The sequence below is a fragment of the Carassius gibelio genome, chromosome A24 (assembly GCF_023724105.1).
Source record: "Carassius gibelio isolate Cgi1373 ecotype wild population from Czech Republic chromosome A24, carGib1.2-hapl.c, whole genome shotgun sequence".
NCBI lineage: Eukaryota > Metazoa > Chordata > Actinopteri > Cypriniformes > Cyprinidae > Carassius > Carassius gibelio.
This window is the reverse complement of record NC_068394.1, coordinates 17,875,821-17,895,429: the sequence shown is the minus strand read 5'-3', so window position 1 is coordinate 17,895,429 and position 19,609 is coordinate 17,875,821. Positions and strand designations below refer to the sequence as shown.

General features: G+C 37.5%; 2 protein-coding genes across 4 annotated transcripts; one reads left to right on the top strand and one right to left on the bottom strand.

Moving 5' to 3' along the window:
- Positions 1-659: 659 nt before the first annotated feature.
- Positions 660-8,230, bottom strand: LOC127946547 (zinc finger protein ZIC 4-like). 3 transcript variants are annotated; one of them, XM_052543202.1, is made up of 3 exons: positions 8,094-8,230; positions 3,980-4,600; positions 660-1,890 (listed from the first exon to the last, which is right to left on the bottom strand). In XM_052543202.1, the coding sequence occupies exons 1-3, from the start codon at positions 8,158-8,160 to the stop codon at positions 1,451-1,453; spliced, it is 1,128 nt and encodes a 375-aa protein (XP_052399162.1). In that variant the 5' UTR covers positions 8,161-8,230; the 3' UTR covers positions 660-1,450. The 3 variants fall into 3 exon arrangements, with proteins under 3 accessions (XP_052399162.1, XP_052399161.1, XP_052399160.1); XM_052543201.1 differs by lacking the exon at positions 8,094-8,230 and adding an exon at positions 4,709-6,473; XM_052543200.1 differs by lacking the exon at positions 8,094-8,230 and having other exon boundaries at positions 3,980-6,470.
- Positions 8,231-9,043: 813 nt separating this feature from the next.
- On the top strand, positions 9,044-12,756 carry LOC127946548 (zinc finger protein ZIC 1-like). The gene is made up of 3 exons (XM_052543203.1): positions 9,044-10,715; positions 11,243-11,406; positions 11,768-12,756. Exons 1-3 carry the CDS (start codon positions 9,746-9,748, stop codon positions 11,963-11,965), a joined length of 1,332 nt encoding a protein of 443 aa, XP_052399163.1. The 5' UTR covers positions 9,044-9,745; the 3' UTR covers positions 11,966-12,756.
- The last annotated feature ends 6,853 nt before the right edge of the window (positions 12,757-19,609 follow it).

Here is a 19,609-nt window from a genome sequence, read left to right as displayed (position 1 = left end):
TAACTCTGAGGTCAACTTGAGAGTGCTATGGTATAAAAAGAAAGTTACGAGGCTGCTCAGACTGCTAGATCTATGCATTTGTTATTGATTAAGACATTTATTTATTTAAAATGATACAAATTCATCGGATGCGCAATGGTTTCATAACTTGTTACTTTAGGTTTTACCAAACCAAGAGAAAAACAATCGACTAATAAACGAACGGATACATATTCAAGTAAATATTGCATTATTTCTGTCAGAACGGGATCTAGCCCACAGCGCCGTCCCCGTATTATTTCAATTTGACTCGGCTTTTGCTATTGAAATCTTAACTCACCATGAAGATTCACCGTCGTGAAAAAAAAATGTCTCTTTGAATAAAAGCCTCTTTGAAGTCTGTGTGAAAATATGCAACGCTTTCATCAATTGCTGCCCATGTAATTGGAGTGTAAAGCTGGAGTATATTTGTGTGTATAAGCGATACAAAAGGAAAGACAACAAGTTATCGCAATGAGATTCACTAAGATAATTAAAATTAGTTTAAGCTGGTGACGTTTGAGTCATTTTAGGATCGTGCATATTTTTAACATTTAGGCATTTTCGATTAAATCATACCTAATTTCTATTCTCTAACGTAGAAATATTTTTGTTCCTACTAAAGCGTAATTTAGGAGGTCTTTTAGCTTTGCGTCATACACAGTTTATTCAAAATACTGACAACTTACAAGGCATTTCGGTACAAATATTAAGGTCTCTTCTGATAATTATAATTATGATTATTATTTTTCATAAAAAATGGATTTCTGACAAGTTTTACGAAATCACAAAATGACCACATTGATTGATGACTAATCATAAATGAAACGTCATTTCAAATACAATAACACCGTTTCCATCGAATTGGCTTGGCTGGCGAAAGCACAAAAAGAGGAAAGAGTCTACGTCCTTATAAAACCCAAATCATCCCAAATATTAATTTTGTACAAAGTATAGTAGCAAACATTTAAAAATATGGACAGAACCTTACAAAAAATTACTGTTCACACAAAGACATCAAAACGTCATCATTTACAACTGTACAGGTTTAATAATTAAGCACTTTGGTTCAATAATACAAAAAAAGAAATGATTCACCGATTAAAAAATAAATTAAAAAAAGATATTGAAATCAAAGCGGGATTTACAAAATAATACAGTGACATGCGTACGGTCGGTACACTATTTCGAAACATGGACACTGGGGACGTGTTTTATATCGACTGGTGGTTAGGCAGTGACATTAGCTGTCAAAGGGCCAGTGCATCCTTCAGTAAGGCAGTAACAGTGAACAAGCCTGCTCTTTGAACCGACTCACACAGGCGACGTCAGCCTGTGGTCATCCAGTCCAAAACGGACTGTCCAAACTAGATAAGATGTCAAAGTCATTTCAGACACTTTGCCAAAACAATATTGCAGGGCGAGCATTTTGCTAGAAGGCGTCCCTCCGTTCAGGATTGCCGTACGTTGGCCCCTCTGCATGGCCCGGTGTGGATGCACCGCTGGGTGGGGTCTGAGGGCCACTGGCACCGGAGCTGTGACACACGTACCATTCGCTTAAATTGGCCGGCTGGGACGATGATGAGAGAGGCTCAGAGAGCGCAGAGGGAGCTGGCTCCCTTCCCAAGTCCGATGAAGGAGAAACGAGAGATGGAGTCGATGATTCGTAACCAGAACTCGGAGGTGGAGACTTGCAGTGCACCTTCATGTGTTTTCTCAATGAGCTGGGATGCGTGTACGATTTGTCACAACCTCTGACTTTGCAGTTGTACGGCTTATCGCTAGTGTGTACGTGGGAATGCTTTTTCCGGTCACTGCTGTTGGCGAACCGTCGGTCACAGCCGTCAAACTCGCATTTGAAAGGCTTTTCACCTAAAACGACAGAACAGTTGTGATAATGGTCAGTACAGGTCCAAGCACACCATTACATTGAGCACACAATCAAATATCCTGCGCATTAGTCTAACGCATGTCAGGGTAAATCGGGTCACACGAGCCCCATGATATCGTGATTATCTTTTTACTGCTCTGTCTGCTTTCATGGCAGGTCCCTTGTGACTGAGACTCTCAGACAGCAATGATTTCTTTTCACAATTACAGATTATTAAGCATTCGTTCTTTAAAGCGTGCGCTCTCGTATAGTTTCATTTACCGTCGGAATGTAGAGCATGAAGATCTCATAAAATATATCGGATCCACTGTCTAAACTGCTATTAGGCCTGTCCCTCTGTAACCATAATAGCTGCTGGAGGAGGCAGCCAGGCAATAGAAATGTTTGAATTAATTACATTTAATCACATCACGCTTATTTCCGAAGGACATAAGCTCCAGGAGTTGATAAGACTGCGTAATTGCTGCTGTCTAATTACAGTTGCTTGCTGAATATCAATTTGACCTTCAGCTGTTGGGCCGAGAAAGCCAATCAAGAATATTAGTGTACTACAAGAAAGCAGAAAGGAAGAGACCCTTGGGAAACCATATCCATAACCAAAGATTCGAATACCGCCCAAGCAAGAAAATAATGCGGCTGCCCCCGGGAATGTCCCACAGAAATAATGCATAACGTTGCTTAGAGATCATAACTGAAAGATTCTTATCTCAGATGTAGTTACCAGTCAAACGTTAAGCAGCTTTACTGATTATGCCAATGCTATTTGCAATGGAAAAAAAAAGAAGAGAAAAAAAAGAAAAGAAAAGAAAATGTTAATAATAAAGAAATATATAAATAATAATAAATAAATCTTCCAGAGTCAACAAAGCATTCAAAATAACAGAAATAACTATGCAAACCTCACGCATTTTTTATTAATGTGTTGCATTTATTATTACATAAAGTTTATCATGTGAAGTCACATTTGATTAGCACTTTGATACAGACTTGTTGCATGCGGTCAATCTTTTTGAAAGTTCTGACAACAGAAATATATGGAAATAACTTCAACATATTGCCTCTTGGTGCAATTAATGACGTTTTGGACAGTTTATTTTAAGGCTAACTGGAGCACACACACACACACAAAGGAAGAAGAAACAAAATACAGTGTAAGCAATACAAGACACTATCTAAAATGCTATTATGCCCCTGTAGATCGTTCTGAAGGTTTAACCGAATACGTGAACTAACGAGTGTTTGTGGTTTCCAAAATGTAGCAAAGGAGTAGCTTATAACAGTTTGCAATTGTCTATAAATGTGTAACATGTATAGTAACTGTAATATAAACAGAAGATGATAAACCTATGAAAAATAATTTGGGCATTTTAACATAAAGCAGTATCCTATCTCTTCATCTCTTATTTATTATTATTATTATTATTATTATTATTATTATTACTTTCTACAGCAGACCGAACTGTACTCAGTAGGCCCCAAACATGTGGATGTGCTGCAAAGCTGTAAGCAATCGGATGAAGAAAAGAACACATGATTGTTTTTCACAACACACATGATCAATAAAAAAAAAGTAACATTCCACAGTTCTCCACCTTTTGCTCCCCCCGTTCTTTTTTTTAAACCTGACTTATTGTAATTAATATATATGTATATATGTATGTATGCATATATATATATATATATATATATATATATATATATATATATATATATATATATATATATATATATATATATTAAGTACATGTAGCCTATTAAAAATCATAAAATAACAGTGACAATAATGATAATGGCGCCAGTGTTCCGCGAAAATTCTTTCCACAATGGATAAGCCACTACATATATTATTTCTAGATAAAACCTCTTGAAAACCAACCTTCTTAAAAGAGGATTTTTCGACAGTCGCTGCCTCTGTTCAGCTTGCAAGCTAGCTCACGTCATTAATAAACTAGTTGCTGTGCATTGATTAGTTTACACTTTCAGCAGTGCTGTATATCCAGTAACTGAATAGTTATGAGTTCCTAGTATTTAACTGAATTGTCCTAAGGGACGAGAAATGAAGCCACTGACCTGTGTGCGTCCTCTTGTGTATTTTCAAGTTTTCCGATCGGGCAAATACTTTTCCACAGCCGGGGAACGGACACGGAAACGGTTTCTCCCCGGTGTGCACTCTGATGTGATTCACAAGTTTGTACTTTGCTTTAAACGGCTTCCCCTCTCGTGGACACTCTTCCCAAAAACAGATATGGTTCGCTTGCTCCGGTCCTCCGACGTGCTCCACCGTCACATGTGTCACTAGCTCGTGCATGGTGCTGTAAGTTTTGGAGCAACGTTTCTTCGCCGAGTGCTCGGGCTCCTGCCACTTGCAGATGAGCTCTTGCTTGATCGGCTGCCTCATGTAACGGAAAAACGCGCCAGCTCCGTGGTGGTGATGTGCGCTGAGATTCATGTTCAGATTCAGCCCGCCGTATCCGTGCAGAGGAGAAGCAGCAAACGGGTCTGCCCTGGAGCTCGCTACTTGACTCAAATGATCAGAACGAACGTACATTTCGGCAGGTATTCCTAACCTTATTTGTCCGTTCAAGGCTTGGCCACCTGGTGCTCCGGTAGATGCCTGCTCGTGATGAAGTCCAGGGAAGAGCGTATGGTTCCCAGGGTCGGGGTGATGACCATAGTGTCCCGGATAGCTACCTGTTGTTGAGACAAACATTCCGTGGTGAGAGGCTGAACCAGAAGTCTGATCGGTCAGCACGGGCATGGCTTGAGCTGTCAGATCTCGGCGAATGAGGAAGTCCCTACCTGCGGATAGCGCCTGGGCCGTGTGAGACATAGAGTACGGGACCGTTGCCGCCTGCACCGGGCCAAAAGCTCCCGTTTGACTGGAGACCACTTCACTGTGGCCTGCAATATGATGATTGTGGTGGTGATGGTGGTGGGGATAATGATGGGTTGGGCTGATTTTGAGGGCCGCGGAGTGCCCCATGTGTTCTGGCCCGAATGGACTCGGCCCCAGGCGGGGTTCCGCAGTCATCTCCCCAGGGTGCGAGTGAGCCATTGAGTGTGGATGGCTGCTGAACCCCGGGAAGCCTGTCACGCTCTGAGGGGTATGGTGGTGATGATGGTGATGGTGGTGAGCCCCTGCCAAGTCAACTAATCTCAGCGTCGTGTTCCGTTTGGAAAACGCGGGGTCCATCACAGGGCTTCCCAAAGCATCCACGCTCATTACTCCCAATTTTAGAATAACTTGACAGCAGGCAAAATAATAATAATGATGATGACAAATATATTTTAATCGCTTTGAAGAATACAGAAGAAGAAAAAAAATAATAATAATAAAAAAAAAACTTCCCCTAAAGTTTAGTTGCTATCTCAGTGCCTACGTGGAATCCCATTCGGTTGAGAGGCAGCAGCAGGACGCTTTGATATACTGAATAGAGATTCATGGTAGGCGCTGCAGCCCGTGGAGCCAAACAATCACCGAGCGCTCTAATTGGTCAGAGCTCTGTGATTGACGTCACTCGTGACAGTTTCCAATGCGAAGAAAAATGTTTTAGTGACAGCAAACAGAGAGCGCGCATGCGCCGAAGCTTAGGCAGCGGATGAAGAAAAGAAAAAAAAGTTTTTGTCACGCAAAGGTTATTGTACTTTCAGCTGCAATCCCGAAGTTACATCGAAGCAATGTTACATTTCTTTATGTCACAGCTGTTGAAAATCTGCGACTGCGCTTTAGCAGCTTACCGCAACAAGTAAACCCGAAAGTGGACTTGCATCCAATACAAATGCGACATAGGTTCTGTCTAGTAATCCGCTAAAGAAGAAGCTCCATAATAAACATCGAACACGGCGGTTAGTACAAAGTTTAAGTTTTTAGTTGCATGCTGCTTGCCCAGAGTCTGTTTTATCTGTATTTAACCCTTTTGTTTAGAGAGGAGATAGAAAAGATTCCTCCTCTCTCTCTCTCTCTCTCTAACGGTGCTTATATGTCGTCATGGGATCACTGTCTTGTGAAAAGCGCGAGGGTCGCCTATTGTCCGGAGGAGAAAAAAGTAACGCAAAAGACCTGTTGTTATGATCGGGGGTAATTTTCGGCCTCAGTTGTTCAGCGGCGGCGGATCAGGCACACAGGAGGTGGTGCTTCATCAAAAGTGTACAGGGCGGCAAAAAAAGTCTTGGCAAAATAGCTCGAATAGCTGTTAAATTAAAAATCCTAACTCACACCTAATGCAGCCTTTGCGATGCGTCAAAGTTTATCTCACAGATTACTCACCGTTATTTAATAAACATGTTAACAGTGCACCTGTTATGAATACAGTACAATCATGAATCAACAAATAGAAACTTTTATAGAAAGCTTGAAAGTAAATGGACAGTCCCCACCTCACGAAAACAGCCTCAAGAGTTTTTAGTACTTTGAACTTTGCCCAGAAGAAGGCATTGCACGCGAATGTTAATATTTCAAGAAATAACACTAACCTTGCAGATGTTGTCGGTGAATGTGCATCTACGTGGTTAAGGTACTCCACAACAATTTACAGCAGGCAAGCTATTTAACAAAATAAATTAATGTTTATTTTTTTTATTTTTTTACTATTATTATTTTTTTGTGATTGGAATGAAGAATGTTCTAAAAATTTTTAAAGTTTTAAAGTTATAAAGTTGTGACACTGTTTTACGAAGAGCAAACAAATATAGCTGCTTAATCAAAAATAGCATAAAGTTATAGTGTAGTTCTTAAAACTCCTCGAACTTGCAAATAAAAGTTAAATGCTACTGCTTGTTTCTTAGTATGGCATTGAATTGCAATTTTTTTTCAGTATGCAATGACATAAGCCATAAACAGGCTCTGTGTCAAAGCAGTTTAAATTACCATGAGGAGGTGAAAGAAGTCTTAGTGAATGGAATATTTCCGCCTCACACAATAAAAGTTTTAATACGTAATTCAAATATACAATGTTTACCGTAATTATACGTGAGAGTATGGAGACCACATTTAGATTGAATTAGTGCGATAAAAAAGGGAAACAGTTAACACCCTCACCCCAGACCACTTTATTTTTATTATTTATTTGTTTTCTTCTTTATATATATATATATATATATAGTAGATTTGTGATGGCAAGACTGAAATCTAATTTCACGGAATCATTACTTCATATGAAGGCCATTGTGATCGTTTTATGCATGTATTATGATCACATATGGATGGAAAACTTAGCCCAAAATCCACACATGTAATCTATTAATTAATATAATAAAAGCGTCACCCTAGACATTTCTTCAACTTCAGGCGACTTTATTTTAATCAGGGTCAAGACGCTTTCAATTATTTATGCAAATCAATTGGTATTCCTTTGAGAGAGGTCATGAATTGATCTGTCAGACGTGTAGTGACAAAGCCACACCATCCGTGTCATAAATAAGTAAACATTGTGTGAACTATGATGAAAACTGAAGATGTGGCTCAGGGTCGAATGGATCGCAGCTGCATTCTTTAGCTATTTCTCTAGCAATTAACGAAAAGTTTATTTCCAGCTACTTTTTGCTAGGTAGAGGGGGGATTATGACAAGATACAAAACGAGTTCAATATGACAGTACAAAAAAAAAGAAGAAAAAAAATTGAAAGTAACACTGGAGAAAAAAAGTCAGCTACTACCCCAAATCATTGACTTTATTTAAAAATCGCAAGGAAGAAAAACTCTTTGTCGCCAGTATAAAAAAAAAAAAAAAAAAGATTTAACAGATCATAACAGATCATAAAGTCATGGTGTTTTGCATACTATCAATGCCATATTTTAAGTAGACATAAATAAATTATTTATTTAATTAAATAAAATGAGATTGAATGGTAACAAAAAAAAAAAAATAGTTTTTTTAATGTTCTTAAAATATTAATTTAATAACACGTCATATACAACAACAACAACAATAACAACCAATACAAACATATTTCTTCTTCATAATAATAATAATAATAATAATACTTATTATTATTATTATTATTATTATTATTATTATTATTATTATTATTATTATTAATATTATTAATATTATGAATATTATTTTATTAATATAAAAAATTATATTTTTATTATAATTTATTATCATTTTTATTTATTTTTTTATCTGTCCAGGGTGTTCGGTAAATAATTCCCAATGATGCCTCCAAAACTTATTTCGTCTTACCGTGTTTCACCTGTTGAAGACATCGTCCAGTTTCATTTATAAAGAAAATGTCCTTCAGACAAAACATTCAACTCCACAGCTTTGCTTCCCTCTCTCTCTCTCTCTCTCTCTCTCTCTCTCTCTCTCTCTCTCTCTCTCTCTCTCTGGAAGGAGTTTGCTGTATGGAGCTCAAGGCTGCAGTCTGGATGATATTTTAATGGTTCGTCTGTTCATGCAGTTTTGAACTCCAGCCGCCGGAGTTTCCTGCAGAGAGAAATCCCACTTCACAACTTCCACAACCCACAACTTTTACACACACAAGGGTGATACATTGCGGCCTTAATCTTTCAAAAACATAGGTTAAAAATATGAATAACGGAAAGAGACACCTCGTTCGCAGGTTTGAATATACTATTTGAAGTTTGAAGGCATCTGCGGAAGGCCTACTGAGTGTGCAGAGCATGTGGTGTGTTAAAAAAATACTCAGTTCTCGTTTAAAGTAAATCATGTGAATATAAAAGCAATAATTAAATTGCAGCAACAATATAATATGCATGTGTTTTGCATAAGCGAGACAATTCATTAAAATGAAACATGTAAAGAAAGTCTACAGCTAAAGTAGCCAAAAACTTTATGCAGAAGTGTTGCGGCCCAATACTATATTTGTATGCCAATCTAGTTTGAACCATTGACCAATTTGAGAATTAATTTCTTACTCATGCAAACAGCATACCAGTGCAAAAAAAAAAAAAAAAAAAAAAAAAAAAAAAAAACACACTTCAAGATTAGCCATATTGCTTAGTAATATATATATATATATATATATATATATATATATATATATATATATATATATATATATATATATATATGTTTTTTTTTTGAACGTTTTTTTTTTTTGAACGTTTATGGAAAAAGCATGTGGAACTTAGCATTTGGTTTTTACATAGGGTTTGGTTTTAGCACAGGATGAAACGCATGAGTTCCACGCCATTTAAGAGCATGCAGGCTACACTTTATCACATTGCAGCCAGTGTTTACTAGATGCGCGCCAGGTTCTTCTCAGAGCACCAGGCTTCCACATAAGTAGGCCAAACGTGGAAGTGCTCCGTGTCTGGGACAAAAGCTATTATTCGGCCGTGCATTCACTAAAGTCTCTTTTCTGAATTTCAACATCCAGAGCAAAATCCCAGTCAGCAACCTCCCGACAATCCCACAGATTGATGATGTAAACCGACCAATCGCACTGATGCTGAGGCATGGCGGGCTGTTATTTGGTGAGTGAATGTTAGTAGGGGGAGAGCGCCCTCTCCAATGATGGCCCAAGCTCGGGGTCACGTGCTGCCCCCCTCCTTCCCCATTCATCAGGGGTGGACTGTGTTGTCTTTTCAATTCATTTATCTGCAGGAATGATTGCGACTATCAGTCTGAAGCTCACTGCCTGACTGAGGAGGTGAAAGTTGCGCCACAGGAAGATAAACCGCAAAAGACAATATCGCACATGATTTGCGTGCTCATCGGATGAGCAGGAGAGAGAAATTCCTCTCCACCAAAAGTAAATAGGAATAGGGGATCGGAGTTTGCTTTGCACAGACTTAAGTCAGAGAAATAGCACGCATAGACAGTTGTTAAGAGATTCTTCCTCTCTCAGTCTCCTCCGCTGCAGACTGAAGATGCTCTTGGACGCGGGACCACAGTATCCCACCATTGGAGTGACTACTTTCGGCTCCACCAGGCATCACTCAACAGGCGAAGTTACAGACAGAGAAGTGGCTTTGGGTATCAACCCGTTCGCCGACGGTATGGGCGCTTTTAAAATCAACCACAGCTCCCACGACCTCGGTTCTGGGCAAACGGCGTTTTCCTCGCAAGCGCCCGGTTACGCCGCCGCCGCTGCCTTGGGACACCATCATCACCCCACTCATGTCAGCTCGTACTCCACCGCCGCCTTCAACTCCACTCGGGACTTTCTCTTTCGCAATCGGGGGTTCGGAGACGCCACGAGCGCGCAGCACAGTCTGTTCGCCTCCGCCGCTGGAAGTTTCGCCGGACCACATGGACACTCCGACGCCGCTGGGCACCTGCTCTTCCCGGGACTGCACGAGCAAGCGGCCACGCACGCGTCTTCCAACGTGGTTAACAGTCAGATGCGCCTGGGCTTTTCCGGGGACATGTACGGCAGGGCCGAGCAATACGGTCACGTCGCGAGCCCCAGATCCGAGCATTACGCCTCGACGCAGTTGCACGGCTATGGCCCCATGAACATGAATATGGCTGCCCATCACGGGGCTGGGGCCTTCTTTCGGTACATGAGACAGCCCATAAAGCAAGAGCTCATCTGCAAATGGGTAGAACCGGAGCAGCTAACGAATCCGAAAAAGTCCTGCAACAAAACTTTCAGCACCATGCACGAGCTCGTGACCCACCTGACGGTGGAGCACGTTGGGGGACCAGAGCAGTCGAATCACATTTGCTTTTGGGAAGAATGTCCCCGGGAAGGGAAACCGTTTAAAGCAAAGTATAAACTTGTGAATCATATCAGAGTGCACACCGGAGAGAAACCGTTTCCGTGTCCGTTCCCCGGATGTGGAAAAGTATTTGCCCGATCGGAAAATCTGAAAATCCATAAAAGAACACACACCGGTAAGGAATGCATTTATTATTATTATTATTTTCATATATATTCATTGCTATATTACCGATATAATTTTGTATGTATTTGTTTTAAATATAGGACTTAATATGCCAGGCAAATGATGTTAATATGTTTTTGTATTTATTTATTTTTTTTCATTGCTTTTTTCTTTGTCCTATTAATAATTTCCATGCCAAGAACCATTCCGTTACGCGGAAAATTATTTCTATTCGTTACATGTTGTATAATAACTAACAAATTATTAGAGTAATAGAGTAAGAGTGCAGTATCGTTGCAAAATAGCGCAAGTAATGTGGGCGAAATGTAAATATTTTTGTAAGTCGTGCTTCGTAGTGGAATACAGACAGGAACTTTTTTTTTTTTTTTTACGCGTTTAAATTTGCTTACATCCATTTGCTCGACGTATGTATTTTCAAATGTGACATATTTTATTATTTATTTATTCATTTGAATACGTGTGCCTGCCTCTTAAAAATGCGTGTTTTGAGAGATGTTTGCTCTGTGTTTCTGTTAGGTGAAAAACCGTTCAAGTGTGAGTTTGAAGGCTGTGACAGACGCTTTGCGAACAGCAGTGATCGTAAGAAACACATGCACGTCCATACCTCCGACAAACCTTATCTCTGCAAAATGTGTGACAAATCCTACACACACCCCAGCTCCCTCCGGAAACACATGAAGGTAACAATAACATCGCAGTGCATTATTTTTTTCTCCTACACTATTTGATGTGCTTCTCCTATCTATTTACTCTATTATTTAATTCATGTGCTGTTTTAAAAATAACGCTTTTTACGGTTTACATTTATTTCTGGCCTATTATTGAATATTTTTAATGTGTTGAATGATGTTGTTATTTGCACCAACATTATGTGTATGATATAATAACTAACGCTGAATGCCAACATAAATCTAAACACAACGTTACAGAATCTGTATTATTTATATGTTATTATACATCTGACGCAATCAGTTGGTACAGTTTGAGATGAGAAATTATCAGGCACATAGGAAAATATATTTATGTTCGTCTTCGACTCAGGTTCACGAGTCATCGACTCAAGGACCCCAGCCCTCCCCGGCAGCCAGCTCCGGCTACGAGTCCTCCACGCCGCCCACCATCGTGTCCCCTTCCACAGAAAACCAGAGCAGCAGTTCCATATCACCAGCATCATCCACAGTTCACCACACGAGCAGCCACAGCACTCTTTCGTCAAATTTTAATGAATGGTACGTGTAAATATTTTCAAAAGACTGCAGAATTAAGACTGCTTTGGAACCAAGACTCAAAAGTCAGCCTATTCTCGCGTGGACCTACATATACACACAATGTGAAGAATCCGAGAGAGAGCAGTGCATGGACGGGGTGTGCAACGCTCTTGACAGCCTTTTTGTCCTCCATTTCTTTTGCTCTTTTTAATTTCTTAATTTCTTTCCCTTCTCTCTCTCTCTCTCTCTCTCTCTCTTTTATTTTTATTTTTTATTTTTTTACTTCTTCATATTCTCGGAAGACTGCACAGAGAACTTCAATTGCATGCTACCAGCAGGTCGCAGCCTGTTTTTTTTTTTTTTTTTTTTTTTTTTTTTTCTTCATTTTTTTCCTTTTTTGTATATAAAAACTGACCTAGTTTCAAATGTAATATTTTATTTTGTAAATAGTCACAATTACAGTTTAAGGGAATTTGTGAAAATAATAATAATAATAATAATAATAATAATGTGGTCCCTAGATATATGGAAAATGAGATGGTTTTACAAATATTGCGATGAATAGTCTTGACTGAAAAGAATGTTATAGTTTATGTGTACCAAATGTGAATTACCCAGTATTACCACAGTCTACACGTTTACCTAACCGATTAGTATTAATGTGCTTTTGTATCCAGTGCAACATTTCGTCTCCAGTCCAGTCTGAGTAGCACACAGTTGTTGTTATTTAATGTCATGTCGATAAACCGTGTAGTGAAAGCCTGAAGTTCCGTGTCAATCTTGTTTATGTAAGTGATGAAATATAAAACTATCTGTCTATTGCTTTGGCAATTGCAAGAAATTATTACTTGTATATAACTCAATTTTCCATATTTATCCGCATGTAAAGGACCGTTATCACATGTTAGAGATAATCGGTATTTATGGAAAAAAAAATGCGTTCGTAGGGTATGCAAGATTTAGATTACAAAATAATGTTTGGTTACTTTTCGTACAATATTAAAGAATTAAACGTACAACAAAAACAAATGCCTTCAATACTTATTCATTTCTCGACTGTGCTTTAAACGACTGAATTGAAGGTTGAGAAATACCAACGAGAGAACTTCAAGAGTACCCTGTCTATTATTTCTATTTCGTAATTTATTTATCATCTTGACACAAACGGATTCTAAATTAAATCATTACATAACTACTACAGCCATAACCACTGGTGTTAACAAGATTAGGAATTTAACGCTTAAAAAAGGAAATTTGATTTACACAAATCAAAATGACACTTCAGTCCTAAATAATCCAGCGCCTGCTTTTAGGTTTTACCTCACTAATTCAGCAGGACGAATTAACTGAATTTCACTTTTGTACCCCTCATTATTGTCAGAATTAAAAAAAAAAAAAAAAAAAAAAATCCCCAGAGTAACGTTTTAATGTATTAAAACGTCAAATCGTGACACATTTACTTCTCAACGTGGTCTTATTTAAATAGTTTACATTGGTTAACTCTCGTCACGGCCTTATATAATTATGCTTGTTTGGGACCTGTATATGGTGGGAGTGAAGGATTTTAGTCCATGAAGAGAATCACTGTTGGGCTTTTGTTCTTGGTTGCAACTTGCTTGATCGCCCCATTAGGCACATCACGATCACGAGCGTGCTTAATATCACCAGTGCACGATTCTCACTGAGCGATTTTGCCAGCTGCAAAAGATGCTGTTTGGATATTAAAATCTACAAAATGATAAATCGTTTAACCACTGCGTATTCCTTCTTCACGGTCAGAAAGTGCAAAGTTTTCCAGAATAAGAGAGGGGATGTCTACCTATGGAGGAAATCCGAGAGCCCGTAAGTCCAGGCAAGCACGCGGTGTAGGAGTACTATGCATGCATGCAACTTTGAGTATGTGTGTGTGTGTGTGTGTGTGTGTGTGTGTGTCTCAGATAACACAAGATCATTAACATGTGCAAATTTAAACTGTGCCTCAAGGCTATGAAACTAATGAATCGAGCATTGCAGTGTTTCTAATTCGTGGCCATTTGGATGTATTTTTGTTTTTAAATGTGATCCGACGACTTGCTAGTTGCAAAGCGGCGCTTAAAGGAAAATGCGATATATACGCTACAATGTTTACATGTTCCTCTTGGGGGTGTGCACAAGTGCAGGCGCGAGGGCAGACTGCCGTGCGCGTGAGAAATAGCCCACCGACAGGAGGAGATACCGACTTTGGGAAAATATAAACATATTGGCACATCAAACAGTAGGGGCGAATATGAAATGCATTACATATCGTTGTTTTTTTTCTTTCTTTTCTTTTTTTTTTCGAAATATGTTCATATTCCCCTTCCACGGGTTATTAGGTTTTGAGATATGTGAATGATGGTAATAAAAGGAATTGTTCGACTCTATTTAACACTCTATCTATTCAAACGTTCTGGGACATTTTCATTCATGCACCGTTAGAGTAGTAGTAGAAAGTGTTATATATTGATCCGTAGCTACAATGGAATACACATTTTCGAAGGCAGTCGTTTCGCCTGTTATCCTCATTACTTCTCCTACACCCCCCCCCCTCCCACCCCCCACACCCCGAGAAAATAAGAGCACAACAATCATATCCACAAATGCTATTACAATGTGGCTACGTTAGATTATTTGATGGATATGACTGTTAACTAAGATATCTGTGCATGTTTTTGTCAGCTTGCCCGTTGTGGTAACCCCAACATTCAAATTAAATTTAAGACAAACTAGCTATTGAAGAAGAAGAAGAAGAGGGAGAAATCCATTTAGGTGTTGCACACATAATATGCTTAATAACACCGCATTAAAGGCGCGCAGAGAACATAAAACGCTATACAGCCGTAGCCTAGATATCTTTTTGCATTATTTTGGGTATAGCACAAAATAATAATAATAATAATAATAATAATAATAGTTTAGGAAAACCGCAACGATTCTTACATAATACTTGAGAATAATAAATATTTAATTAATTTATGGGAAAAAAAGAAAGAAAAAATAATCTGATATTTACAAAAATGAAAAAAAAAAAAAAAAACATATAGCGTACATTAATAAATGTATTAAACATAAACAGTAGGCATTGGCGACTTCTTGGAAACCGAAAGTTTCTCTGTGAACTATCACAAAAAAAATAAAAAAAAAATAAGAAAAAAAAATAAAAAAAACCTTACCAAGCGCCTTAATCTAATTACACAGAATACGAATAGGCTAGCCTACCATTTAATTTGAGCAAGGCTAGTTGTGTGTGTGTGTGTGTGTGTGTGATTTCGACATGCAGTCTGAAGGCAAACCGCAAAAGTGCGATTCAAATCAACAAGTCAAAGCTTTTCGACATTTCAACATTAAACAAAAATCAGTAATTTAACTTGGTGTAAATTTCGTCTGGGAGTAAACCCTCATTTCATCCTTAGTCGTATTTATTTTACTAAGCGTCTTGCTTGAGAACGAAAAATGACAATGTACTTTCCAACAAGTTACATAACAGTAAAGGCCAGCCTTATGTAACTATTAATCTTAACCTGCATTTATGCTGCCCCAAATAACCGTTAGTTCCATATTTTGAAGACTCTCAGTATGTTCTCATAGCCATAGCTGCATTTAAATTCACTGCTGAACTTTCTGTGATTGTTGCACAGCTGTTGTCTAGAGATGGATGCATCGCCGTTCTTTCTCTGTAATGTAAAAGTAGCTGACATTTTTCTCATCTCATTCATATGCGCTTGACCTCTCTCTGACTTCAGCGTCGTCTTGATCGGGTGAACACGTTGCAATGAAAGCAGTATAGAAGAAGGAGAAAAAAAGACATTTAAACTTGAACGCAGAGTGCAAATTGACAAGAGTGCGCCAGAGAGTCTGTGGAGTGTGACTGTTATTTTGCATTGAGATGGATGATAATTTTCAGCGGATTTATCATTGCTTTGTAAAGAAAGCAATATTGATTGGTAGTGCAAAGACATGCAAATAGGTCATTTTTCTTGTTTTGATATGTCAGAGGAGCGTGCAGAAAAAAATAAAATAAAAATAAAATAAAGCACTGTATTAACTGAGTGACAACACACTTTTCTCTAAAAAGTAAACATTTGAAAATAATTATAATTTTAGTCTTCCTGCATAGACAATACACTCTTATGTATAGTTAAAGGGGGGAAAAATACATTGTTTATTTTATCACGTCATGTTTACATTTGTTATTACGGAGTAATTATATATATATATATATATATATATATATATATATATATATATATATATATATATATATATATATATATATATATATATATATATATATTTAAATTGACCCTGTAAAGGGTATCAAGGAAAGGAAATCTGGTGAACTTGGCCAAATTTTTTTTTTTTATTTTTTTTTTTTTACTGTATGCCCCTTTGCACACGCCATACTGTGTTTTTCACTCTGCCCACAGCTTGGATTCACACTGCTAAAGAAAGAGCCGTCAACTAACATGAGTCATAAGGGTTTGTGTGACCCCTCCAGCATTAGTTGTGGACACCATGACACGCTATTAAGTTTGGACCACAGAAGATTTGTGGAGGCTCTGACATTGTCTATGTTGTCGTGTTCCCCTGACACGTTGCTAAATGGGGTCATTCCAATTAGTTGTTTGGGACAGAGGTGGACTTCTTCAGGGATGTTCACACTCTGCCTCAGTGTCTGGGGGGGGAAATAACAAGATATAGGAAAGTCCACAAAAATCTACGTATTTTCAAAAACAAACACACACACCAAAACAACTTTCGCAAGTGTTTCTATCACAAACACAGAACATTAAAATCTGCATAACAATCTTTAGTTACACACAGATAAAACCAATAGACTAGGCATGTTTGCAGGGAAAGTAAATAAATAAATCAAGTTTCTTCTTTGGTAACCTGTCGTGAGGCTAAGCAAAGACGTTTTTTGAGTTATGCTATTCGGGGGATTGGTATTTTATTTACTTGTCTCAGATGAGAGCAGCTTGTGGACATCTGCTCTTTTAATTGCATCTCATCAGTATAATAAATGTTAAAGTCTGGAGGTGAGGCAATAGATTGGAACACTCAGATAATGGCCCTTCAAATGGAGTCTCAGAAGGTTAGGAGAAGTAATTTGTAAACTTAATGCACTTATAAAATAGCTCAATATTGGATCTTTTTTGCCTTTCATCGTCCAGACATTAGAGGCAGAGAATAAGAGCGTGCATGTTTCCAAATAGAAAACTAGATTTATTTATTCATTTGTTTTTGTTTTGTTATTGTGAGGGGGTAGGGTGATTTTATTATTATTATTATTATTATTTTTAAACGTCTGGCAAAGTAAAAAGAAAAAATGGTTAAATAGTATCAAGCAAAATAATATCTCAAACAATTTGAATAATTTCTGTGTGGGCTTTATAGAGTTGCAAAGTTCTTTAAATGTCCTTTCAAACTGTGTATGCAGAGAACCGTATGCATTTCAAGCATCCAGTGAAGTTTGCAGGCTCTTCATTAAATCAGAATACGGAGAACTAATTAAAACATGCTGTATTGTGCTCCCCAATTAACATAATCATTGACCTCATTAATATTGTGCATTGAACCAGAGAAGGGAAGTTTGGGCTCTTTGTAATTAGATACAAAGATATGTTTGCATCTCGGAAACAGTTGTTCAGAACATCAAACACACCTTGGCATAAAGATAAGCTCATTTTGGAGGGAAAATGTGCATAGACTAAAGTTATTGAAACACACTTCACAAATAGCTTTGCAATCTCAGACTATCTGAGTGTATACTTTACGAAAATTAGAGGTCAGAAATGAAGCACGCAATGCTCTGTTGTCATGAGCAAGAGATGACTGGAATATAATATTTTGCCATGGGTTTACGACTGATGAGATGTGCTGATAACAATAGCGCTTGATAGATGCTTCATGCATTACAGCTTTGTTGACTATAAAATGATCAAAAACATGTCCTATAGTGTACATTGCAAAATTCAAACCTTTAAATTATATGTTGTGGGAAAGAATTCTAATATGAAACGACTAATAATGCAGGTGTATCTAGATTGAGCTTTTGATTTCGCCTCAAAAGTTACAGCATTGGCTTTAAAAGAGCAACAATCATGCAAGTCAATGCCGGAGGAGAAATAACTTTCAGTGCAGAACACACACAAATCACCATCAGTGATTGAAATTCCAGAGTAGCTAGTAAAAATGTAGCAATCTGTTCCTCTGATGACCTCATATATCGGAGTAACCACAGACTGTGTAAACAAGACTAATAAGGTAAGTCAAAAATCTCAGTAAATCACTTTGGCAGGATTCTGTGTTCTTTGGATCTGCTGACGTTCTGTAACCACTGTCTTCAAAGTGTTGTAAAACAAACCTTTTGTAACAGGAGACAACGGGTAATATGCCATATTTTTCAGGCCAAAGTCAAAATATTATTTTGGCAACACATTTGAACACATTCCTGAGTTCTGCTGTTTTTCCCAAGTGTTCATGAAATGCTCTGTTCGTCTTCCTTCGCTGTATGTTTCCCTCGTGTTCTAGGACTAGAGAACAAGCTGGATAGAGATGTTTTATTTCTGCTTGCTGCATGTGTCACAACACTCCTACATAATCTGGTGTAGCAAGAGATGGAATTTCACAATTTACAGTCTGCAGTACACAGGGGCGTATTAACAAAAGCTATTGTATCTATGCTGATGGCTGACCTTTTTCTTTTTTTTTCTTTTTTTAGAGAGAGAGAGAGAATCTAGACCCAGGATGTTTTTTTTTTTTTGTTATTATTATTTTTTTTTTGAAAGGGGTCATGTAGTTTTAGAAAAAAAGTATATTATCCAGCAATAATATAGTAATTACTGTATTATTACTATTCTAAAATTATAAATATATACATTTATAAATTACATTTATTCCAAATATATACAAAATGTATTTTAAGTTATCCTACAATGTTAATTTTAATTGTTATTATTATTATTATTATTATTATTATTATTATTATTATTATTATTATTATTATTATTATTATTATTTTTCATTCAAGAGATATTCATGCACAGCAAAATCTTGGCTTGATTCATAACCAACTGTGCTTCATGCTAATCATATATTCATTTGTTGGCAGAAACATGGCTGTTGATATTCATCATACAAAACATTCTATTTCATGTTCATGTATTCATTTTATATCTCTCTCTCTAAGAGTAACTACTACAGAGCACTGTTTTAATATGATACCATAAGGTATTACAACATCCTCAAATATCTCCTTTAACGTCTTTTTAGAGTTTGTATGAAAAAAAAAAAAAAATAAATAAAAAAAAAAAAAAAAAAAAAAAAAATATATATATATATATATATATATATATATATATATATATATATATATATATATATATATATATATATATATTCTAAAACACACACATTACACATACATAAACCAGAAAAGACGCACGTATTGTATTTGGCAGGAAAGATGATCCTTTACCCCAGATGCGATTACAGTTAATGCAGATAACACCATTTGTGTGAGCAGACCGGAGCTTAGTCGTTCGGAGGCAGCTACCTTCTCATGATTGATAATTATCAGCCCAAATACCCTGGCTTGGTCCAGGTGGCTGCCATTTATTACGCTTCTTTCTTTGCTCTAATTAATTACTAATTG